Here is a 24,461-nt window from a genome sequence, read left to right as displayed (position 1 = left end):
TTTAACAGCTCTGTTTTACAAATGCCAAACCTCGGCTGGAGAGCCCTTCCATAGCTCCCCTTCCAGTGCCTTTGACTACCCTTGTCCTCCTGGGTGGCTGCTGGGAGACATCCTGCCTGCTCCCTTCTCCATTTGCCTGCACTCCAGAAATCCAATACCAATTAATTAGATTTCCAGTTTCAAAGCAAAGAACAAATCCCATCTCTTCAGGGACTGTGTTAAGATGAGTCATACCACAAACTGGGGAAAATCATTAATATTAAATTCCATATTTTTTCATAAGTAATTATTATTCGTGCTTTCTCTGAGGACAAAAGAAAAGGTGGGGCATTTGATCTCTAGAAATAAAACTGACTTAACAATACAGAAAAAACATGTCTTTGAAGTGGCTGGATTAAACAGCTCTTTATATCACTGCCATGTATAGGCATAAATTTAAAAGTAAAATTCCCATTTTATGGTGAGAACAGCAATAAATCAAAAATATAACCTAGCCAAAATATAATTTATTTCTCGAGAAATTATATGAGCTATTTGGGAATTATGAAGTGGTCTTGCTTTGTTAAAGGCCTTTACACATTCCTCTAAGGTCTACTTATTGGTCTATGGTAGTATACTTGTGCTTATACATTAGTCTTGTGTATTTGTTTATTAGCCAAGTGCAATGGAAACATAAAAGCTCAGTCTTTCCATAAAACACTGCCAGAACAGAGGGCCCTTCCCTTCACAGGGAGTGCAGCAACGGCTTGGATGTAGCCACAGGACAGTTCTAACTCCGGCAGAACAGTGGCAGCTATTAGGGATTGCTTACAAGCTGCCTGCCCATTACAGGGACAAGGTGGTGCGCCATCCTGGGAGAGGCTACTGCTCACCCTTCGTCGGCTTTAAGTAAAATAATCTAAAGAGACCGTAGAAAACTTATGAACATTAGCTGTAAAAAGACAGAACTCAACAAACAGCAGCCACTCTGTGAAAATGTTGTCTCCTGAAGGATAATCCACAGGCATTAAACAAACAGAAACATTTGGGTGCAGATCCTTGACGTGAAAGCTAATTAAAAAATTCAGAGACTCTCACGTTAGTCCAAGCATGAAGGTAACTGCTTCTACTGAATCCAAGTTATTTAAAGCATCAGAATCTTTGGCTAAAACGAACCAGACACAGTGTACAGGTTTTATAATTAATTCCACTGCTTTAAAATGAGTAAAAGCACTCACTCAGAAACCTATCAGTTGTTCAGTGGACTGATGTCAAACAGGCATCTCATCACCTCCTCAGCAACCCTAAGATTCTACTGAGAACACACGCACAGTTTCCACCTTGGCTCCACTTGGGACCCAGCTGGCTTCAGTGACTCCAAATCAGGCAGCAGTGCAACCCATGCAGACCCATGCATGAGAAGGGAGTCATGGAAACAGTGACAGGCGGTGTCTGGCCAAGCACTATAGATTAAATATTACGAGAAAAGTTAAGCAGCATCTCAAAGGCTCTAGAAGGTAACATGAGAGAATTATGCATCTGCATCCAACTAAAATTAGAAAAGCTGCCATATGGCTGTGAAGCCAGCAGCACATTCTTATTCATTAGGAAGCATTCTGCTAACATAAAAACACAAGGCCCTTCCTGTGCTCTCCAAATGTGTTTATCTTTTTAACATTAATGCACTATATATCATCGCTGCTGAAATTTCCTGCCGTGCATATTAAAAAACTTGCAGCTGCACTTTCTTTAGTAGTGGGAGGAACCCAAGCCCCAAGTTGCCTCCCTCGCTTTCGACACCGAGCTTCTACTTAGCGTATCACGATTTCCCTTCCCACAAACCCAGAAAACTCAACCAATTTCAAGGCTATTTCCACTCCACCATATTATATTCTCTGACACCCATCTTGAGAGAGAGAGGACTTGGTTTCACTTCTGTCTTAGTTAGGGTTTCTATTGCTATGACAAAACACCAAGACCAAAAAGCAAGTTGGGGAGGAAGGGTTTTTCTGGCTTAAAGTTCCACATTGTAGTTCATCACTGAAAGAAGCCAGGACAGGAACTCAAGCAGGGCAGGAACCTGGAGGCGGGAACTGATGCAGAAATCATGGATAAATGCTTCTTATTGGCTTGCTACTCATGGATTACTCATCCTGCTTTCTTTTAGAACCTAGGACCACCAGGCAGGGATGGTACCACCCACAATTTGGGTGCAGATCCTCGACGTAAAAGCTAATTAAAAATTAGCCCTCCTCCATCAATCACTAATGGAGAAATGTCCAACAGGCTTGCCAACGCCCAATTTTATGAAGACATTTTCTCAATTAAGGGTCCATCCTCTCTAATCACTAAATCTTGTGTCAAGTTATCATCAAACTAGCCAGCCTAATCTTCTTAAGGCAGCATAGTGCACTTATCAAGAGAGGAGGTTACTAAGGACTCATGGCAAAACTGGCTGGACCCTGCCTGTTTTCCCAACAGCTACTATACCCCTCCTATAATAACACTTCACATACCACCTGCTGGGATTCACGGACAGATAAATGGACACTGGGTCATCTTTCACTGCGAGTCATTGAGAGCTTAACAATTTGCACAAAATCTCTTTTAGATAATTTACAATCTTGTGTGGCACTGGTCAGGCCCTGAAGGAGCTTAAAGATGATCACAAGAGAAAACGGAAACAAACGAAAACAAATCAGGTGGGCAATAAATCACACTGGTACTGAAAGCCCATACACATTGCCCTAGAAGTTCTATATGGGAACAAACCAAGAAACAACAAACACACATCAGGTTTGTCATGGCGTCATCCACTCCTGGATCTGTGGTTGTGTGTGCCACTTGTTTGCTGAGATCGCATGAGTGAGTCTGTGCCTTCATTTTCTGCAGTAGGAGTGTAAGAAGCAAAGGCTAAACACCTACGGCAACCTCTTATTTCAATTCCATTTGGGACTAGGGAGATGGCTCAGCACCATCAGCACCGAGCCTAATGACCCGAGTCTGAGCCCTAGGACCCACATGGCGAAAGAACAAACTCCTACAAGCTGTCCACTGACATCCACATGTGTGCCTGGCACATGCGCACTCAAAATAAACACAAATGCAATTAGTGAAGGCTTTATGAGCTATCTGAACAAGAAATGGAAGGAAAGTTTTCGGTTAAAAGGATATGAAAGGGCAGGATGAAACTGGATGAAGGGACATAGAAAACAGGCAGCCTCTCAACAGACCAAATTGAAAACGTAAACTTCTTTCTTTAAAAACGTTTAATCTCTTTAAAATACACGTGCTACTGGTTACTTTTCAAGAGGACCCAGGTTCAGTTCCCAGAACCCACACAGGGGCTTACAAACAGTAACTCTAGTTCCAGGAGATCAGATGCCCTCTTCTGGCCTCCGTGGGAACTGCATGAACAACAGCCGATCAACACCCATACATAAGGGAAAAATATTAAACTACGCATGCTAACTCAAAAGTAAGGTCCACAAAATTATAGTATAGAAATAGTCAAATGTTACTCATAAATGGGTAAAACTTTAGATAGTAGCATGGCCACAATAGCTCTGTTGGAAGAGCATTAGACTGAATAAAATAGAAATGATATAAAAAGTTATTTTTTTTGTTTTGTTTTGGTTTGGTTTTTTGAGACAGGGTTTCTCTGTAGCTTTGGAGCCTGTCCTGGCTCTTGCAGACCAGGCTGGCCTCAAACGCACAGAGATCCACCTGCTTCTGCTTCCCAAGTGCTGGGATTAAAGGTGTGTGCCACCATCGCTGGGCTAAAAAGTTATTTTTAAAATCTTGAAAAAGTTATTTATTTCTAAAACCTTGAAAAGGTCATACAAACATTTTGTTCAAATCATTGTCCTGCTCATCACCATGGAAAACCCCATTACTAGGAATGTTTGTCTTCCCAAGACTGGTACACTGTTTCCATACTGCTCCACGAGCAGGCCCACCCCGCCACCTTCAGAGGACCCCCAAATCGCCCACTGCAGAAAGCTTCATTTCAACAACTTTGAGCCTCCTCTTGTTTTTGCTATCACGGGAGCTGCTCCACGCCAGTGCCCCACTCATCCCAGGCTCTGAAGACATCAGGTCTGCTCTGCCTGGCACACAACAGGCGCTCAATAACACCATGACAACATGATACAACAGCAGGGCCGGAGTTAACTCAAGTTAGCCAGGACCCACAGACCCCGTGGGAGCATGCTTGGCAGAGCTGGGCTGTATTCTAGCACGTGTATGTGAAGACCAAGTTTTGGACTCATAATGAAAGGCAAACTCCTGCAGGGCCACTGGGGAGAGCACTCCTAAGGAAGAAAAGATTCCAGAAGTCGCCTACAGCTAAGTTTCAGAGGGTAAGATCCGAACAAACTGATTATATTTAACCAGATTCTCATCTTAGAAGCCACATATATAACAAAGTGATTTAGGTATTACGGGCTTCTTATTAGAACATAGACTTTCCTAGTCAGGCACAACTCTTGAGAAAATAAACCTTGTTAGGCAATGGTGGTGCACGCCTTTAATTCCAGCACTCAGTCTGTGAGTTTGAGGTCAGCCTGGTCTATAGAGCAAGTTCCAGGACAGCTAGAGCTGTTACACAGAGAACCCCTGTCTTGAACCCCCCCCCCAAAAAAAAACAAAAAACAAACCTTGGGCTTTGGAATGGGCTCAATAGTAGAACTGCTTAGAACACATGAAGCCTCAGATTTAATCCCCAGAACAGAAAGGTGGGGGAAGGAGGTTATTTTTGCAGGAAATCTAGTGTAAAAACTAGCAATGCCAGTTTCTTGTCCTTCCCAAAGCTAGGAGTCATATCCAAGAACTATCAAGTACAGCGATTCTCAACCTGTGGGTCATGCCCCATTTGGGAATCTCCTACGACCACAGGAAAACAGGTATTTACATCATGATTCATAACAGCAGCAAAATTACAGTTAGAAAGGAGCAACAGAGATAATTTTATGGTGGGGGTCACAACACTAGAAGGTTCAGAACCTCTAGCAGGTTTATTTAGCCACAGGAAGAGCTGTAATCCCTAGAAAGGTTGCTCAAATCAGGTTGTATATTCAAAGACAACAGTGAAGTTGGGTCCCATGAATACAGCTAGTAAAGGCAAGCATAAGGATACAGGGATGCAGGGAAGGAGGGAGGCAAGGCAGGAAGGCTGGGTACTCCATTTCTGCTACCTAGTCCAGTGTCAGCTCTTCCAGGAAGCCAAGTGTTCCTTGTTTGACCTCATACTACCCAACTGAAGTCACTGTCCCTGAACAATGAGAACCACCTTGGCACTGACCCTCATTTGTCCTTTGGGACTCTCAAGGAGCCTCACTGCTTCAGGCTCTTGACTCAGAGTTTTGGGTCAGCTTTCCACAGAGCAGCCTGCTTTTCTCTCAGGGTCTTCTCCCTCAGGGCATCTCTCCTCTGATTTCACTCTATGGCATCACTCTGGGTTCCTGACTAAGGAGTAGTTCTGCTTCCCTCCTTGGATCCTAATAACACTGGAGGGGGCTGACCCTCCCCTCTCTTCTGCTAACTTTTGTCTATCCCTAGTTGGCTCACCCCAGCCTTTGTACAAACACAGGAAGAACTCACTACTGAGTGGTTCAAAAAGCAGGTGTTCCCAATTTAAAGCCCCTAATGCAAAAAGCTAATCATTAAGCACAGAATCATCCAATTTAGAGACCTAAGCCATCAAATTATGTCAAATCATATCATCTGAGGAGAGAAAGCAACACACTGAAGGAGAGAGATAAGCCATCCCATTCCCCATAGCAAAGCTCCCCAGAAAGGAGCTCAGAGGACCACTGTTCATTAGAATCTACTTCCAGCAGGGTCACAGGTCACACAGTGGGGAGGGGGTTTCTTCTATAAAGATCGTACCCATTGTAGCTCAGGCTAACTCTAAACTCTGCGTGAATGCAGAGATTACAGATTCAAATCACTACAATTAGTTTTCTAGAAACTCTTACAACATGCAAGCACACAAGTCTTCCACAGTCAAATATTTAGTAACCAGAAATCCGGTACTGTCTGGTTTACCTCAGCAAGGTGGTAACCAAGACATAAACCAAGAGCCTAGAGGAACAGCACCTAGCAGAGATGAGAACAGAGCCTGCAGAGGTTCTCACAGCCCAGTGACCTGCGCAGTGCATCTGAGGTTGCCTTCCCTGTCCTTTCCATGTTTACTTTCTCGTTGATTCACAAAAGGATTTTTGCGGGGGAGGGGTGGGTTGTTGAGACAGGGTCTCACTATGAATCTCTTGCTGGCCTGGAACTCATCATTCAGATTAGCTTGGCCTCCACCTCACATCACCTGTCTGTCTCCTGATTGCTGCAATTAAGGCCATGTGCCACCATGCATGAGGAGGCGGCTATGAACACTGGACAGACAAGTGAATTTACACCCCACTGTAGAGAAACACAGCTTAGAAAACACTTTCTACTGAAAGAAAGGAGGAATGAATAGTGAAAAGGTGTTCTACTTTGTCTTTTTAAAATTAAAAATGTTATTTAATTTGTTATGTATGTATCTGTGAATGTGTGTACAGTGTGGAGGTCGGGGCAGTTTGTGCGAGTTGGTTTTCTCCTTCCACCATGTGGTTTGGTGAATCGTAACTGAATCGTAAGCACCTTTACCTGATGAGCCAAATTCTCTCCAGCCCTATCTGCTTTGTTTTTTCACACAACAAAGAAATCATACTCTGTATGCATTGATTTTTGGTAAGCAAACTGTGGTTGGAGAGAACATCACTACAGTGAGTAAGGGCAGAGGTAAAACAGTGTGGAGGGGAAAGGTGGAAATGGCATGGAGATAATGTCCACATGGGCCTTCTATCAATAAACCTACTTCCCAGGACATCCTAGGAGGAAGTCCCACTAAGTCTTCTCTCAGTAGGCACCACATAAGACAAAAGGGTGTACTGAATCAATGTTTGAGGTGACTCTTAATTCCTTATGGCACAAACTCTTTCTAACTAATTGACACAGAAGGTGCACTGACCAAATCAAGAAAATGCCCACAACTATTGTACACAGCAGGCAATCGCAGAGCAAACAAGTGATTTGGAGACTGCCATGCTTTAACCAGGTGGCAGAGAAGCAGAGAGGACCTTGCTGGAAACTGATTATTTCAGAGCCCAGCAAAATTAAAGGCAAAGAAATCACCACAGTTTGTCAGCTGAGGCCAAATGAGATTAAGGCCGTTACAGAGTTTCCTCAATTTGGGATCACCACTTTTCTAAAGCCAAATCCTTTCCTTCACATGCATGCTATGTTCCAGCAAAAAGTCCAAGGGAAAAATACTGCACCTTGTAATTCCTGGGGTTTTACAATGGTTCCATGATCTATGGACTGCTCAGCAGCCGATCCACTGTTGGGAAATCAGAACAACTATCTTAAAGAGTGACAGTTCAGTCTCCAGGGTTCACACCGTGGCAGGTGTACAGACCATATTATCCTGGCTATCTCATGGTTGAGCCATAAGAGAATCTCTCAGAAGGTGAAAGGTCAGGGAACACATCACAGTTCAGTAGCCATGAGCAGGAAAATATGCTCCCATAGATGAAGCTGTCCCTAATAAATTAATATGCTTAAATGAACTAAAAGATATTTTTGTTTTACATATGTTTGCCATAAGGGATGATTTCCCAACAAAATACAACCATTTTAATAATGAAATAAAAAAAACATAATCTGTATCAAATGCATTCTTCCTTTGAGTCTTAAAAATCTCAAGCTTCCAAATGCTCGATGACTGCACACAAAACTATCATCTAGACTCTAAACCAAGGACATTTTAAAACCTGTGTAGCCTCAGCAAAGATAGACAGCTTGCAGGTAAGAAGCCTGTTTGGAAATGTTGCCTGCCAGGTGATAGCTTGCAGGTGAGGCAGACAATGTGGCTGAAGATATGACAGGGTGGGAAGATCAGTTGTCAGAGGCCCTGCAGGAAAGGAGGCAGCCTTTCTCTCCACACTTCCAGCCTAGACTGCAGGAGATGCTGGACTCCTGTCACCTGAGTTCACCCGACTCTCAAAACCACACACTGTCTCAGATATGCTTCTTCAAGATGCGCTGTTGATGTCTTTTTACATGACACTAGTGAGCAGCATGCTTTTGAGAAAAGAGAATAGTGGCTGTTGTCAGCTTTCAATTGCCAAGGAAAACATTTGGTTGCACACAGGGTTTCCCCAAGAACAAGTCAGCACAGGACCTCAATCTTTTTTGAGCTTACCATAATGTTGTAAGGTGCTGCTGACTCAGCAAAGCAACCCCTAATCACTTGCAAAATACCCCTGCTTCCCAGGGCGTTGTTAGGCATTGGGAAATACTGCATGTGGACACTGAGCTCTACAAAAAACAGGTGCCAAGCAGTTTTATCCTGCATGTATGATTACAGCCTTAGAAAAACACACCTCTAAAGGAGCTGTTCACAAATTACAAATAAAAAGAAACTCCCAAAGTGTTATAAAAATTTATAGCAAAATCTGAAACTATTCAGGCTTAAAAATGGAATGGACAGTTTATTAATTCTGCTATATATAGACACACGTTTCTTCGAGAGGAAAGAGTATTACAAACCCCCGTGGTTAAGAGCACATTTTTGCAGATTCTGAGATATTGCTATTATTGTAACATTTTTATAGTTTCTCTATGAATAAATTTAAAGTCACAGTTAGTAAAACAGTAACTTTTCTTTAGTTATCAATAATAATACTGAACATATAAATTTGTTACAGCAAATACTGGGACAATACTTTACTGAACATAATTTACTTTAAAGGAAAAAAATTGTAATATTTTGTGTGAGAGACAGATTTAACATAATCTGTTAAATTTCCAAAGTTAAGCTCATAAATTATGGATTTAAAAAAGAAAAACACATGCAGCTCACTTAACTATAAAGGCTAACATAAGCAAAGAGAGACAGGACCCCTTCATTTCTCAGAAAGCTTGAGCCACTAAATCAATAGTAAAACGAGAAGCCACAGGTGCCTAGTTCTTCCATCTTGTGTAATAAGGAAGCTTATACACACACTCCCCAAAAGACAAAACATACATTGTTTTGATGGAAAGCACCTCCTTTTTCAAACTATTAGATTAGAAATAAATCTTAGAAAAGAACAGTTCTTAGGCTGAAGACTGTTTGCTAGTTAAGAAAGTATGAGAGGGAAAAAATGGACTCACAAATTCAATCAGACATTATACAATCTAAGAAACAAAACTACTACATTTCTTCTGACCTCTGATAATTTAAGCTCCCTGATACTATTTTTTCTTTCCTGATGTGACATAGAACATCTTCAAATTGAAGATGGTCTATCAAAGGAAAGCTTAATTCAGAGTGGTTTAGGAGGATTATGCCAATTATGAAAGGTCTAGCCCACATCAGATGTAAAAAGCTAAGTATAACATTTGGTATCTTTCATTTAGTGACATGCACACATCTGTCTGTGTAGACAGGCATATACAAGGAATCATTACTATACTGAGAAGCTTTTCAGGCCCAGAGAAGTAGAGGAAACATACCCAGAAATGGCCAAGCAAAAGTCCACCATTGACCATAAGTAGGGAGTATGGGGAGGGCGCCATGCTGACAGGCATTATATATTTCATTTTTCTTTATCTACATAAGACAAAACGCTCAGATGTGCAATGAACAGGTTCAGCTGAACACTAAACCTGTCCAAGGCACTCTGAACAGCAGTCCGGAAAGCAGGCTGCCCGAGCCACTTCTCCATTGTGTAACTATGGTATGTAGCGGCTTTCTTGTGAACAATGTGACAAAAAGGAGAAACACAGGCATAGAATGCAGGCACCATTTCATGCTGTGACAGATACTGAAAATCTCATCATAAATACCCGAAATCTTAGCACGCCATTTCTAGGCAGCACTTGAAAAGTCACTGCACACTATGGTCTGGTAGACAGTGACCCAATCCTGGACTCACAAGCAGATACTTTTTGGCAATTAGGCAATGAGTACTGGGGTGATCACAGTGCTTTGTCAGCAAAGTCTGCACTGTCCCCAATATACTTCTTGAAATGGGAGCGTATGGCTTCTTATCACGGCTAGACCTGCTGTGAGTCCGCACAAACAAGACGGACAGATAAAATAAAGAGGCAACAGAGCTTCAGCCAAACAGACGAGCCCTTCCTTTAACTAAGGGAACAAAGCTAACACTCTAAAACAAAGCTTGGGTTGCAACTTTTTTTTGATGAAGTATCAATACTTTCCCCTCCCCCGATACACAACATTCTACTTTCTTGGGACTTTTTTAAAACGTGTGTGCATGTGTGTTTGTTCTTGGATGTTACTTGAAAACTTGACCTGCCTTGAACATGTATACCATCCTTTAAAACAGAGCTCTGTAATAAATATTCTTCTAAGTAATTGGAGTACCCTAAGCCACAGCTGATTCCATACTTACCAATTCACTCAGAATGACTTCCCCCAAATGGCTGACAAAACCACAAGAACAGGGTTGGATGACAGGCTCACTACCCTTCACTGGAGACATGGGCGTGGGAACTGGGTAGAGATCTCTTCTCTGTGTGGCTGCTTTAGACAAGTGCAGCCCAGCCCTGAGTCTTTCTCCTGTGACACTGAGAGGAGACAAGGTGTGCAGATAGCCATACATAGGACAAAAAAGCCACCCAGATGGCCACCCACCTCCATGGTGGCAGCTGACCTTTGCCTTTTGGTGAAGGTAAATTACAGACAGGGAGTTATAAAATTTCCATATAGTATAAAGATGAACCTACATTTCATAGGGTACAAAAATGATATAATTAGAAGAAGAGACTCTCATTAGTACAAGTATAAAAGTTGGTTATTTACACAGCTTGAGAAAAGAAACAGCAGTGTATCAATCTCTAAAGCTTTGACAACTTGAACATGTCTCCTAAGGTCTCTGTAGATAGCTATCTGAAATGCTTACGTGTTTCCTGATTGAAATCCGGCTTTGGTTTCTAGAACAGCCTGCAACCCTGCACTGACAAAGGCTCGAGTGAGTGGGGGCCCGGCCGCTTAAGTGCCATTATTGGCACAGAGATGGCAAGTTCTTTTTTTTTTTAATGTCATGAAAGTATCTCTTGCTTATAATACCCATTATATTTTATGTTCTATATCTTTTGTGATCAACTGTGCCACGATAGTTTCCAGTATCTTTATGTCCCCTAAATATAAATGGTCACACGAAGTGCTGTTATCTGGAGAACACTGGCACCATTTGCGACCTCCCATCCACACGCCTGTGCCTTCCTCCCGAAATACCCTCATCACATTCCTCTTTACCCCAAACCTGCCACAGGCAGTCACCTGTGAGAGGACATGACAGGGAGGAGCACTACGGGGAGCACCACTGTACCCTTGCTGTGGGCTCCTTTGGAAACAAGAGAAATAAGAATGCTTGGAGGACAGAGCAACCATGCTCAGAGGTGAAGTGAAATAAGGGGCACTAACCACCCATCAGAGCTGGAGGACCTAGGGACAGGATGATTACATTGTGTTGTTCACTAGGTACCCCCTGGAAATCAAAGGCATCAGAATAATTTCACAAATATTTATTTTACATAAACCATAGCAAACCTTATCTTAGTACTATAACAGAAATTAGGTCAACCAACTGGAAGAAAAAGAGGAACACAAAATCAAAATAACGCTATCCCGAACAGAAATGGCATGAGGTAGCAAAGTAGGTGATCTTATTTTGTTTAGGTAATTGATAGATGCTTTATGAAAAGCTGAAAATGAACAGTACGCAGAAGCAGGAGACAGGCAGTCCAGGTAAGGAGGACAAGACACAAAGGCATGATCCCCTGCCAGCAGTGATGCTGGTCACCCTCTTTTCAGTCACTGTGCTCTAACAGCCTACCGACTGAGCACCAGCGAAGGAGAGGGAAACCTTCCAGGCAGAAAGACCAGCTCAGTCTGTCCTCAGGCCTAGGGCTATAAGGGGCTGGCTAGAGACGGAGGGCAGAGCCACTGTGCTGGACTCATCATAGCTACACGGACAGTCAGTGGGGTCATAGAAGAATGATCACTCTGGATCACTGGGTGGGCAGGGAAATTAGGGAATAACCCCTGCCTGGGGCACAAGGTGATGCCACTACTCTCAGCTCAGGCAACAGAGGCAGTAGGAATGGATGCCATTCTGATTCAGCTCCTTGATGGGCACAGCACTGGGATAAACAATGTCAGGAAATATGTGTGCCCTTACCAGAAAGCTCTGGTAGGTCAGAACCGAGGTAAGGACTAGCAATGAGTGGGCTGGCCCAGTCTTCTTTCTATGTGTGCCTATAATTGCCTCATTAAGTCATTAGTGACAAATAAAATGGAAGTAATCTAAAATTTCACATTTAAATATTTATTTATTTATTTATTTATTTACTATGTATACAATATTTTGTCTGTGTGTTTGCCTAAAGGCCAGAAGAGGGCGCCAGACCTCATTACAGATGGTTGTGAGCCACCATGTGGTTGCTGGGAATTGAACTCAGGACCTTTGGAAGAGCAAGCAATGCTCTTAACCTCTGAGTCATCTCTCCAGCCCAAAATTTCATATTTTTAAATGTCACGGATTGAGTGTACACATGAGTGTTCTGGGCCTGTCTGTCATTCTCACCTCTGTCCAGTTCACTGTGGGTCTATCTGACTGCTACTCTTGTATCTGCCATTTCTTTTTTTTTTTTTTTAAAGGAAATTCTTTTTTTTAAAGTTTATTTATTATGTATACAATATTCTCTCTGTGTGTATGCCTGCAGGCCAGAAGAGAGCACCAGACCTCATTACAGATGGTTGTGAGCCACCATGTGGTTGCTGGGAATTGAACTCAGGACCTTGGGAAGAGCAGGTAATACTCTGAGCCATCTTTCCAGCCTGTATGTGCCGTGTCTAACCCCTACAATATCATCTTCGTTCTTCTAAGTCCCCATTCACATTTTATGAAAACATACTAAAATCAGTTGTTACTGTCGGTCAGTCTCATTACTATTATTGAGTCAGGGTCTTGTTACATAGTCCAGGCGGGTCTTGAAATCACGATTCTCCTGCCCCAGCTTTCTAAGTAGCCTCGATTTTAAGGATGAGCTACCATGTATGGCTTGAAAATTTGTTTTAATAAAACAGCATTCATTATTTATTATAGGTAAATAATACATTTTATGTTTTGTTAGTTATATATTCCTATACCTCCAAGCCTTCAATAAACCCTAACCATTGCCTATTCTTAGTAGACCCTATATAGATTCTAGAAAACCTGGAGGCAACTCGAGCCACTTCTGCTGAAGACAGAAGCCCAGCTCACGTTATTTTCAATAGCATATTGCTCTCAGTACACTTTACTGCATGGTACCATGTGCCCCTGTGCCTTGCTCAGGTTTCTCTCTGCCCTGTTTACCATGCTTCTTCCTGTACCAAGCCCACATTTTCCTACTTACTGAAATCCTTGTCTGACGCTAGTGCAGGCTTGTCATGGAGACTGCTCTAGCTTTATCGTCTCCACCGTCCCTGATGGTCCTGCAGCGAATTGTTAATAGCTCTTCCTCCCAAATGAGTGAAAGCACCGCAGAAAAGAACCCCATACCTCTGTATGATTGACTTTCCCTCAATCAGTAGCATCCCTTCAGAATGCTTACTCAATAAAATTTAATGTAATGAGTGTTTACAACTGGACAAAAATCAATCAATCAATCACTCAATCTATCTATTTATCCACCCCAAATGGGGTATCAGAATTAACTTCCTTACACACTAGTAGAAGGCAATCATGGAAACAAGGGAGTCTACTTTCTCCTAGAGTCAGCTGATGTCTTCATAGAAAGCTCACATCCTAAAGTATTAAAATCCTAAAACTGTGTGCTTATGCTTCGGCCCATTGGGAATGACGAGAAGGTATGGACTGAAGCTTTCAGCCAATGCATGCTAGCCTAACTGCTGCCAGGCACTCTGCCATGCTGACCATGATCACGGACTGGCTCTCAGAAACTAAACAGTCTTCAATTTTTTTTTGAGACAGCGATTCTCTGTGGCTTTATAAGGAAAAAAGACAAAAACTTGATATGAGTATTGTCTTAAAATGATAACATGCAGAAGTATGTTAGAATATAAGTATATAAGAATGACTTGTTTCCTTAACAATGTGGAGGCCTTTGACAGAAAATATTTACTGGATGACACCACCAAGTATAGATGTCACACAAATTGGTGGAGTTTGAAATTACTGCCAATGAAATCATCCAATGTGTCAAACGCTAGGTAAACCTTTATAAGCCTACCCCTTGCAAGAGCTTTATAAAGCAGGCAGTATTATGCCCTCATAATAGATTTTGAAATAAAGACCCCAAGTTGTTAACAAAGCTGAATGTGGTCTGGTAAAGAGAGAACAGAGTCACTGGATTTTGATAATGTTTTTTCTCTAAATGGGCGCATTATATAGATGATTTCAGTCTATGCAACCAACTAGACTTGGGGAGTAAGCTAGAATATTTATACAATATTCTCTGTGAGCCCAGGTTTGCATCTGGCTGACTTTAACCACTTAAAGATCACCAGTACTTTTAAGAGTTGGCAGGATGAACATTAGCAATTGAGAATCTGTATGTAGTATAAAAGGGATTTCTGTTAAAATGGAAGTTAGAGTACATGTCATTGCAGTCTCCTGTGAGTCTTAAACCAAGGTCTTTGCAGGTTTGACAGGTACTCCAAAACACTGAACCCTACCTTAGTACACTTAGTACTTGAATGAGTTCACGAACCCAGCCCTTCCAGCCGACTTGCCCATCACTCCAAGGTTTCATCACATGGAGCATAAGCCATGAGACGAAGCCTTCACACCAAGCCTGACTTACAGACAACCCACTGCTGAAAGGGATTTGTCAGCAGTTGTTTTGTTCATGTTGTTTGGTGACAGCTGTGACACTGACTGTGCTGGCTTTAAGTAAGAGCTTTTTAAACCCTGGGCAGGGAGAGAGCAGACAAGAAGGCAAGTGTAAGTTTAACAGTTCTGCACACTGCTTGTAAAGCTACAGCTACGTCACTTCCTCCACTTTGATTTACCTACATTCCCCTCTCAGAGGCATAAAGGTATATAAGCGCATAATTTACAAATGAGAATGACATATAAACTCATTATTGTAAATATCATGTAACCATTTGACTCTCAGAGAATGTCTCCATTGACTTTTGGTAAACATCTGCACTGTAGCTGCCCTCTGATTACACTGATGAAAGAGCATGGCTGCTGGTTAGTTTCCATTTAAATTACTGAGTAAGACAGGAGAAATAATGGTTTTACCATACCCACAAATACAATTGTTGATCCACAAATGACTTTTATGCTATGTTACTCAGTTAAGAAGTTAGAAGTTACTGTTAAGTCTGGAGTGACAAGCACCAATAAATCAAAAACTATAGTGTCCCAGCCCTGTGGTCTGATATTCTCCTCATGGTGGACCATGTCACACCACTGTGCTTGACTGGGGTGCACAGCAGGCACCACCAGATGGAACTTCAGCCGTGGAGGCACAAGGCACAACCTCTAGGGCACATCACAGTGCAGTGCAGCAAAGAAGCGAGAAACCTTGAATGTCATTTGTTACTTTTGCTTGTTAAACAGCCCTTCACATATATATGGTTATCAATGATGACTGTGCTTAACAACTGGCTGGGTTAATTTTAAAAACAAAATATTGTGCGGCATGACCTTGGTAGTCCTAGTACTCCCTGTGGGCAGTCCTTGAACTTACAGATTGCCTGCTTCCGGTTCCAGAGTACTGGGATTAAGGGTATGCACAACTATGTCTGGCTTAATTTTGCTGACTTCAACAAGTCCCTGCCACCCCTTCCTGCCTCCAGACACTACTTTATTTTGAGATGCTACCCTATTAGAGAAAATTCATGTTTGTAGAACCGAGAATTGCACATTCTATCTAATGTTTATCTAGTCTAATTTGATTATAATGAAAAATTTAAATGAGCTGTATATCAGCACAATATTTGATATGCGTCTCCTCATTTTTGTTGATAGTCACCAAAACTACTTTAAACAAAAGTTTGAAACCAATTCTCTACTAACTGATAAAGAAATCCAAATATAATACAACACATTGGATTTCAATGATTTTTTTTAAAATACAGTGTCTCATATAGCCTAGGCTATGTATCACATACACTATGTAACACATGTGAACTCCTAATCACCTGGCATTTAGCTCCCAAGAGGCCGTGATTACAGGTCTGTATTACCATGCCATAGACTAATATAATTTTCAAATAATAAAACTCACTTTTAGCTAGTTTTCTTTAAAAAAAAAAAAAAGAAATGTTACTTCTTTAGTGTAACAGAGTAGACATTACTCTAAATAGCAGAAATGGTTTCAATTTTAAAATTCTCAATCTTTCTAGCCATTTTACACTTTGATTATAGTTTTAATAACAATAGGAATCACTATATAGTTTCTACACAATATTTAAGTTTTCTGCTAAATGAAATGATAATGTATATAGTAATCTAATATCAATACTGTGGAATTCTATGGAATTTAGCAATAGACACTCTTCACCCCCACTTAAAGAAAGTAGGTATGTTCTACTAAAGACAGACCTTTCTAAGTTTAGAAAGAAGGCAGAATTTACACTAGAAGACAAAGAAACACCATACGTCAATACTAAGAAGCGTTGTAATAGCCAAAGGTGGTTTATGGCTAGGATGCCGGAATTTCACCCCTGCTTTCCCTTAAGAACATTTTGCTATATTAACCATCCCATGCCTCAGGTTTCCCATCTGGAAAAGAGAAAACAATAAAACTGCTGCTTTCTATGGCTGTTTGGAGTATTAAATAGGTAGCCAAACCCAAGTATGTAACAGGGCACACAACATACAGAAAGTACAAGCTGCTATAAAAACTTATCAAAAGAAAATTTAGTCTCATTTTATTACCCACTTTTTTAATAACTAAGGCTCTATGGATGTGGGTCCACAGAAACGAGCAATGTAAATAGATCCCAAATTTAATGGTGATCACACCAGTAACCTCAAACCCTTGTTCTCAAAGCCCTATTATTTCTACATGGTGCTTCCAGAGTGTCTTTGAGACAAGGCTTCAAGATTTGGCTCTGGCTGGTCTCCGACTCTCTATGTAAACCAAGCTTTAACCTTAATTTTGTGGCGATCCTCCTGCCTCTGCCTTCCAAGTGTTACCACATCTGATAGAGGTGGGCCTCATAAACTTTTATCTCTGAAATAATGCTTATTGATTTAAACATTTGGTAATTCTCTCTCCAAATTACTATCCTGAGGCCATTTTAAGGTGCCTTTCCTTTTTCCTCAATGTACAAGGTTTACGGAGAATTGAGGGAAAGATCCAAGACAGTAGACCGACGCATACACTAAAGAGGCCCGCCCTCCTGGTGTCCTCAGTCTTCCTTAGCATGGCACACTTCCCTGAACCTAACTGGCAGGCTTATTATATGATGGATATTTTCTTCTCAACTCCGAATTCATTTTATTTAGGTTGATAAGTATGACTGACTTAAATACAAGTTAAGTTTGGATTATGGTGGAAAGATGGTAGCTGGGTTTGATGCTGACTGGTGGGGGAAACAAGTTGGGACAGAGAAGACACGGGGAGAGCAAAGGCCTCAAGCCTGACTTCTGTGCTATTGCTGAACCTTGCTTGACTGTCAGTTACACAGATAAAGCCAACGGCCCGAACAGATGCATCCCCAGAGAGTTCTCTGACCCTAGTTTTTTTTTTATATAAATTTTTAATTTTTAAAACCGCTCTGGGAAACAGGTACTAATAACCACCACCAGTTACCTTTCTCTCACTTTCATTCTAGAGGAAGAAGACGTAGCTGTTCAAAGATCTTAGGCCAGGCTTTCAAAAACAAAGTGCTTAATGTGGGAAAGAAAACTCCATCGGCTAACCCTAGTGCAGGAGTCGACTGAGTGAGCTAACACAGAACCTCGTTCTCCAGAAGCCCTGTCCCCAGGTGTGGTCACCGCTCAATTCTATTTGAGGGGATTTCTGCACAGGTTCAAAGGACCCTTCCCTGAAACTGGTGCATAGCCAGCTTCTGTCTGATGTGATTAGTAAAAATTATTAAAGTAGGATTATTCTTAAAGCATAAGATTAGTTGGGAAGTTAAAAGAATATTTGTGTTCTTGCTATTTAACCTTCATGTATTTGGCATTTAACTTTTGCTTCTCACTTTGAAACCCACTGCCTTTAAATTGCAGGAGCAATGCTTTGAGAATATTATGTGGCAGGGTGTTTACAATATCACCGCTTCTTGGGTGGCTGTGGTGTATGCCTGGTGATTAACACCATAGTTAAGGCATGGCACAGGACCAGCATGACACGTCTTAACATGTTTTCTGGTAGGAAGGGGGATTTACCAAAGTTGTGCAAGAACTTCACAGTGGTCGAAAATATGTTTATGGTTGTTTTAAAACATAAAACTACAACATGAAATGATTACAAAATTGAAGTATTGAAGATTCTTAGAAACCTGAAACAGCAAGCTCATATTTTCTATGATAATGGCATCAGCAACCAAAATAATAAAATCCGTTGTACTTCAACCAACAAGTCTCCAAATCATTCTAAGAACATAGTTTGATCCATTTGCTGAAGAAGAAAAAAAAAAAAAAAGAGGACCTGGTACTTGGCAGGAAAAGGAAGGCAGATCTCTATGGGTTAGAGGTTAGCTGAAATCTACAACAGGTCATTTTCAGTGGACTGACATTAGGAATGTGTGTGTGTTGTACTATATGTGTATGACTGAGTTCAATGGTCAGCAATGGAAAGTGACACTGTGATACTATGCTAAAAGGGAAGGTTTATGATTCATAGGGGAAAACAGTTTGAGACTCAGACATCTGTAAAGACAAAGACATTATTTTCCTGAAATTGGTTTTTTCAACTATTACATAAATAAAATGCAGTTTTTTTTTTTAAATATAAATTTCAGGAGGGTGCATCAAAAGCATTTCAAGAGGTAATCATCTCCAGCCCTGAAGGAAAGCAGCAGCATGTGGACACTTGCATGCGCCGCCCTGAGCACCAAGGCGCTGTTCATACATGCCTCAGATTTATTTTTGGCACTACAAAGTCAAATGTGTTTTCAAAAATATTATTTTCTTAATTTGTTTTCTGTAGGCAAAAATATTAAAAAAAAGCATAAAATGATGTCAGGGAAAAAGCAAACCAAAGGAAGAAGCTGCCACATGACGTGTTTGACTTCAGAAAGGAATTACTGGATTAGAGGATGTGAAATTCTAGTCCAGAAACACTGCCAGCAGACTGTGCCTTTATCTCAGATGCTGAATACTGAAACAGGACGCATCTTCCTGTGTCCTTACTTAGGGATTATAGACTGGCCCCTCACTTGCAATTACGCCAAACACTTGCTATGCAAGCTGAGAAAACTCTGGGCTGTGGGGAGAGCCAGGGGCACCAAGCCGAGTTCACCAGATGGAAAGTCCCATCGCCGGCTCGCCTCCATGTCCCTGGTCTTCAGGGAATGGCTGAATTTTATATAAAGCCTATTTAAAACCCCTGAAAGTGATACTTTCATTCATCTTGCAATGTGACATCATCTTATCAATAATTTAGGCCTGAGAAAGAGATTCCAGGGACTCTGGAGGAACCTCACACATGGAGAGCAGAAGCCGTCCGAGTCCTCTTACCTTGCTCCTTGATCTGGCGAATCTGCTTCACAGTTTCTTTTAAGATTGCACATTTGTCAGGTTTGAAGTTGAAGTTGTCGATATCGTTAAAATTTGCGAAAATCAGCTCTGCAAGTTCTTCTATGTACTTATTTTCCTGCTCGCGATTACGTTTCTCGGTGCTCCTTTTGGGACTAAGAAGGAATGTGGATTATTTGAGAAAAGCTGATAAACATGCTAAACTACTGCTAACACGAACACAGACAGCAGTTAAGACCGAAGGCGTAAAACATCCTAAAGGGTTGTAGGCTTTAAAAAAATTCATCTTCACCAGTCTGTAATTCTCTTTTTGTCCTGTGTGGGGCTGTTCCCGGATGTGCGCCTAACACGGCACTTCACAGGTGCTTACTGCCAGACAGGGAGCAGGACTTTGAAAAGGTAAGGAAGGGGTATTATGTTAATAAAAATTCAAATTTTACTTAAGATATGATTATGAGATGGGAATTAAAATTTTAATTGACGTGATGATAATTGGAATACATGGATTTCAATAACTTTTTTATAAATATAAAAGGTAATAAAAACAAATTTTTATTTATTTAGAATGTTTGCAATCTAATCAGAAAATGTATCAAGTCCCAGTACAGTTTGGAGCAAAGGGCAAGTGACCCAGGGCTCCATGTTAACTGTCCAGACCAAATGACCAGCAAGTGCAAACAAAGTTCAGCTGATCTTTATGTAGTGGATGAAGAAAAACAATGAAATTGGCAAAATCTCATCTGAATCTGACAGACCCTCTTGAAAATAATACAATTACTTGTTTAGGCGCATTGAAGAAGTCCACTAATGACCTCCAAACAGTACCAAAGGGAAGAAACTTGAGTTAACAATTTGTAGATCCAGGGTTCTCATGTTAGAGTATAAATAATAGTTTTAGTTTCTTAAGTTAATTAAGCTATGATTTTTACACAATTCTTCCCTTATAGTGGTTCCACGATTTCCGCAAGATTACCCAGTGAATTACTGCAGGGCAGGGCAGAGGGTCGGGGTTTTCCAGGACTCATTCTGCATGTGCACCTTGTTTCTTAAGCACAGTTTTAGGAAGGAGGTGGCTGAAAGGCCAACAAGAGTCCAGACCCCATGCTGGCTCCTCCCCTAGTCCTTCTCTCCTGGGCTGGGAAAAGCATAAATGAGGAGGTGAGAAAGGGAAGTGAGTTACAAAGACCTTAAGAGATCACAGGGAAGGGACTCCCTCATTGCTAGCATAACTGGGGCCCCAAAGCTGGTAGAACTGCTTTCTCCCCAAGGGGCTCCAAAGCAGGAAGGGCAAGCTGGGAGCCCGCAGCAGGCAGAGCCAGCAGCTGGTGGAGTGTACAGAAGTCCTGGGAACCCTGAAGGCACAAATGCCTGCAGCAGGGCTGGCGTGTGGAGGCAGAGTTAGAAGGACCTGCCTGACCTCATTAGCATCGCTCACGTTCCCAATGCTTCCTGTCTAATCTTTTTTATCACACAATCTATAGAAGTGCTGTTGGCATTTCATTGTAAAAACCATTTAAAATATCAAAAGTCTGAAAAAGCCCTCTTTGTGGTGGTTTAACAAGAAATCCCCCCCCCCCATGTGCTCAGGCATTTGAATAACCTGGCCCCAGTGTTGGCGCTAGTGTGGGTATGGAGGAGGTGGGGTTAGGAGGGGACGCTTTCAGAATTAACAGTGTGCTCTACTTCTAGTTTGTGCTCTCAGCTCCCTGCCTGACCTCCCAGCCACGATGGACCTTGTTCCTCTGCAATGGTAAGCTGTATGAACTCTTCCTTTCATAATGCTTTTAGTTGTGGTGCTTGTACATGGCAACACACCATAACATTCTTTTTCGTTTCCTTTCTGCACGGCTACCAAACTGTTTCCTGGTCGCCCTACACCACAAATGCAGATGCTTCTTCCTTTTCCAATTCGTCGTTTTTCACTAAAGGGGGGCAGTATACTCTATAAAGTTTTTGAACTTTGTCTTTTCGCTCTCATCTTTTGGGCTGGTATCTAATTATACATGTAGCCTAGGTTGGCCTCCAACTCCTTTGTAGCCCAGCTTGGTCTTGAATTTCTCCGGCCTCAGACTTTGGGGCTATGCCCATTGTTTATCGCAGTTTCACTGTGTTCCAGGGTACACACCATCATCTTAAAATGTTCTCTGCAAAAAGTTTTTCCTCATCTTTTATGAAGCTAAGCGAGGTTCAAGTGAGTAACCTTACACCTTCAGCATTGTGCATATACAGATGGCACCAGCACAGTCATTCACAGAGGACATGCATTTGTGATTGTGATAGTGCAGATTAGCCTACATGCAAAGCTGGCCTGGTAATGCTACCCCAACACAGCAAGAGGCACAGCTTGTTTTAGCGCCGTTTTATCCACTGAAGAGCCACAATCTGCTTTCAACTTGATAACTTCATGTCATTAAAAAAAAAAAAAAGACAAATAAGAACTCAGCATCAAACTAACATCAAATCTTTTCATTACAGAATTTGTTACAACATTATGTGACCTAACCCTAAAATATGAAAACCCCGAAGATTATAACAACTAACTGATTATAAGAGTAAAATACACAAGGGGACAGTACACAAGTATACGGGGGAATTTTCTTAAAAAATAATCCATATGTTCAAAATTTAAACTATTACACAGACAAAAATTTTGTTGTTAAAGAGAAAAGCCAATCACAATATTTAAATTGAGAGTAAAATCAATGCTTAAATAATGAAGAAGCATGCACAATGCTTTACCAGGCAACAGTTTTTCTGTAAACTATAGTCTAACCTGGGTCCAAGCGGGTCGGTGCATTCCTTGCGCTTTCTTGTCTCTGCCCTGGATGGGTCCGCGGTGTTCTCTCCCATCCCACTCATTGTGAACACATATCAGCAGCTAAACAGAAAAAAGGTGAAAGGCGATGAAGAGTATAATAAAGTATCACATTGTTTTGCCAATACTTAAGGAACTTTGACAGAAATTTGACAACATATTGTATACATGCATGTATAATGTAAAATTAAAGTAGCTTTCTCGCCGTTCTTTTTGAAATTGTACTTAAGCAAATGGAAAGATTAACACGTAGGAAATGAAGCATCCTACCTCACTGAGCTCACCAGCACCATGAGCTGTCCTCTGCCCGCTTGGGTCAGACTACAGCCTCCAGTTCTGAGGGTGCTCCTGCACCATGGAGAGGAGAAGTTTTGTAAGGGGCTCCTCCCTGCCTGTTTATACTTGGCCAGAATATGGAGTGACAGACAGCTGGGGGAAGTGGTAAGGTTCCAAAGTTATCCTGGCAGATCTGATCTCTTTGTAGTGGCCCTGCACAATACCTCTATGGCAGTGCCTCTCAAATGGAGGTTCTTCCTGCCTCCCTCAAGGTTCCAGGCTCTACCTCCAGCTCCTCCCTTTTCCTCTCTTGGCAGTCCATGTCCCTCTTATGCCTCCCAAGATGGCTTCCTTTCTCACATTCCGCTAGACTGACTTTTCTTCAATCAACAAGTCCAGTTGCTATCACCAAAGGCCAAATGTGACTGAGGTATACAAGGATAAAATGACAGTTCTAAAAGAGATAACACCTACAGTTTAGAGAAAAACACTTGAGAGTTACTTAAGAGGTTTAGTGCCTGCCTGACAAAGGGAAAACAGCACAGCTCAGAAGTTGGCATTTACGCCTTTTCTCGAAACCCATTCTATGCCCTCTCTGCTTCATATTGAAGAAAGCTGCCCCGCTTTCTTCCTGGGAGTGGTTTTACTCCTTCTCTGGAATAGGAAAAGATGGTGAGAAGGCAAAGATCCTCAGAAAGACACCAGCAAGAGCAAAGGGGGGGGGGGGGAAATTGGGTTAAGGAAATCAGCGGAGAACGACTAGGCATCACAGCCACCTACCAGTGCAACTGTCTGCAGTCTCCTGGGGTATAATCCCGGACCTCATTCTCAGTGGCCCCACAGTTACTGCTCCGACCACTGTTCTGATCCAGTGGGCAGCGGGGCCAGTTGTTTTCTCTCTCCCCCTATCTTTTTGAGAGTCATGTGTTTTACAGAGCCAATTGTTTTTAGGGAGTCAAAATGAAGAAATGCTGCATCAGCATGAGGGAGGTGGCACCAAGGGAACATTCAATTCAGGAGGTCACATGGAAGGGACAGTCTGAAAACTGGTGCCTGGCTTCCCACAGGCGGGCGGGCGGGCGGGCGGGCGGGCAGGAGTAATGTAACCAAGCCTCAAGGTCCAACTCTCTGCTTAGTTTTTTGCCAAGTAAGAACTCTATTTAGTTAATATTCATTTAGTACATATGCTATGTACTAAAGCTTACAGATTCAAAGCTCGGCTATGAAACCTCTATTGCCAAGCAGCCATGGGCTAGCCTTTAGGCCCAAACTTTATCACTTGGTTAGCCATGACCTTAAGACACATTGCTACTTGCACATTAATGATGTTCTGCAAAACTGAATTACCACTGACACCCATAGTAAAATTGCCCCAAGAGGGGGCAGGGCCTGGGACTTACAGAAAGCCACTGCTGAGGCAGTCACTCCTCTAGTTAGTGGCCCTGCCTCTTCCCTGTGGGAAGAAGTAACGACATCTGAACTTCAGGGGCTTTTGTGCGTGATGTGATCGTTCTCTCACTACTTTCCTGTCACTGTAGATGGCCATGGTGGCGGGGAACAGAGGGGCAGAAGGGATTAATTCATATACAGGCAACACTCCAACACATATAAACAGCCCTTACTATGCTGCATGTGCTTCTGTACTGAGATTTAAGAAACACATGCCCGGG

The 24,461-nt window shown here is 41.9% G+C and overlaps 1 protein-coding gene across 1 annotated transcript in view; it reads right to left on the bottom strand.

Annotated features, from left to right (window-relative positions):
* Ncoa2 (nuclear receptor coactivator 2) overlaps nt 1-24,461 on the bottom strand; it is a 208,246-nt gene that overhangs the window by 50,364 nt on the left and 133,421 nt on the right. Inside the window, 2 exon segments of the mRNA XM_038347228.2 lie at nt 19,683-19,855; nt 22,474-22,578. Coding sequence (XP_038203156.1) covers nt 19,683-19,855; nt 22,474-22,559 — 259 coding nt within the window. The 5' untranslated portion in view covers nt 22,560-22,578.

The sequence above is a fragment of the Arvicola amphibius genome, chromosome 11, assembly GCF_903992535.2.
Source record: "Arvicola amphibius chromosome 11, mArvAmp1.2, whole genome shotgun sequence".
NCBI lineage: Eukaryota > Metazoa > Chordata > Mammalia > Rodentia > Cricetidae > Arvicola > Arvicola amphibius.
The sequence above is the reverse complement of the archived record's forward strand: the minus strand, read 5'-3'. Positions and strand labels throughout refer to the sequence as shown.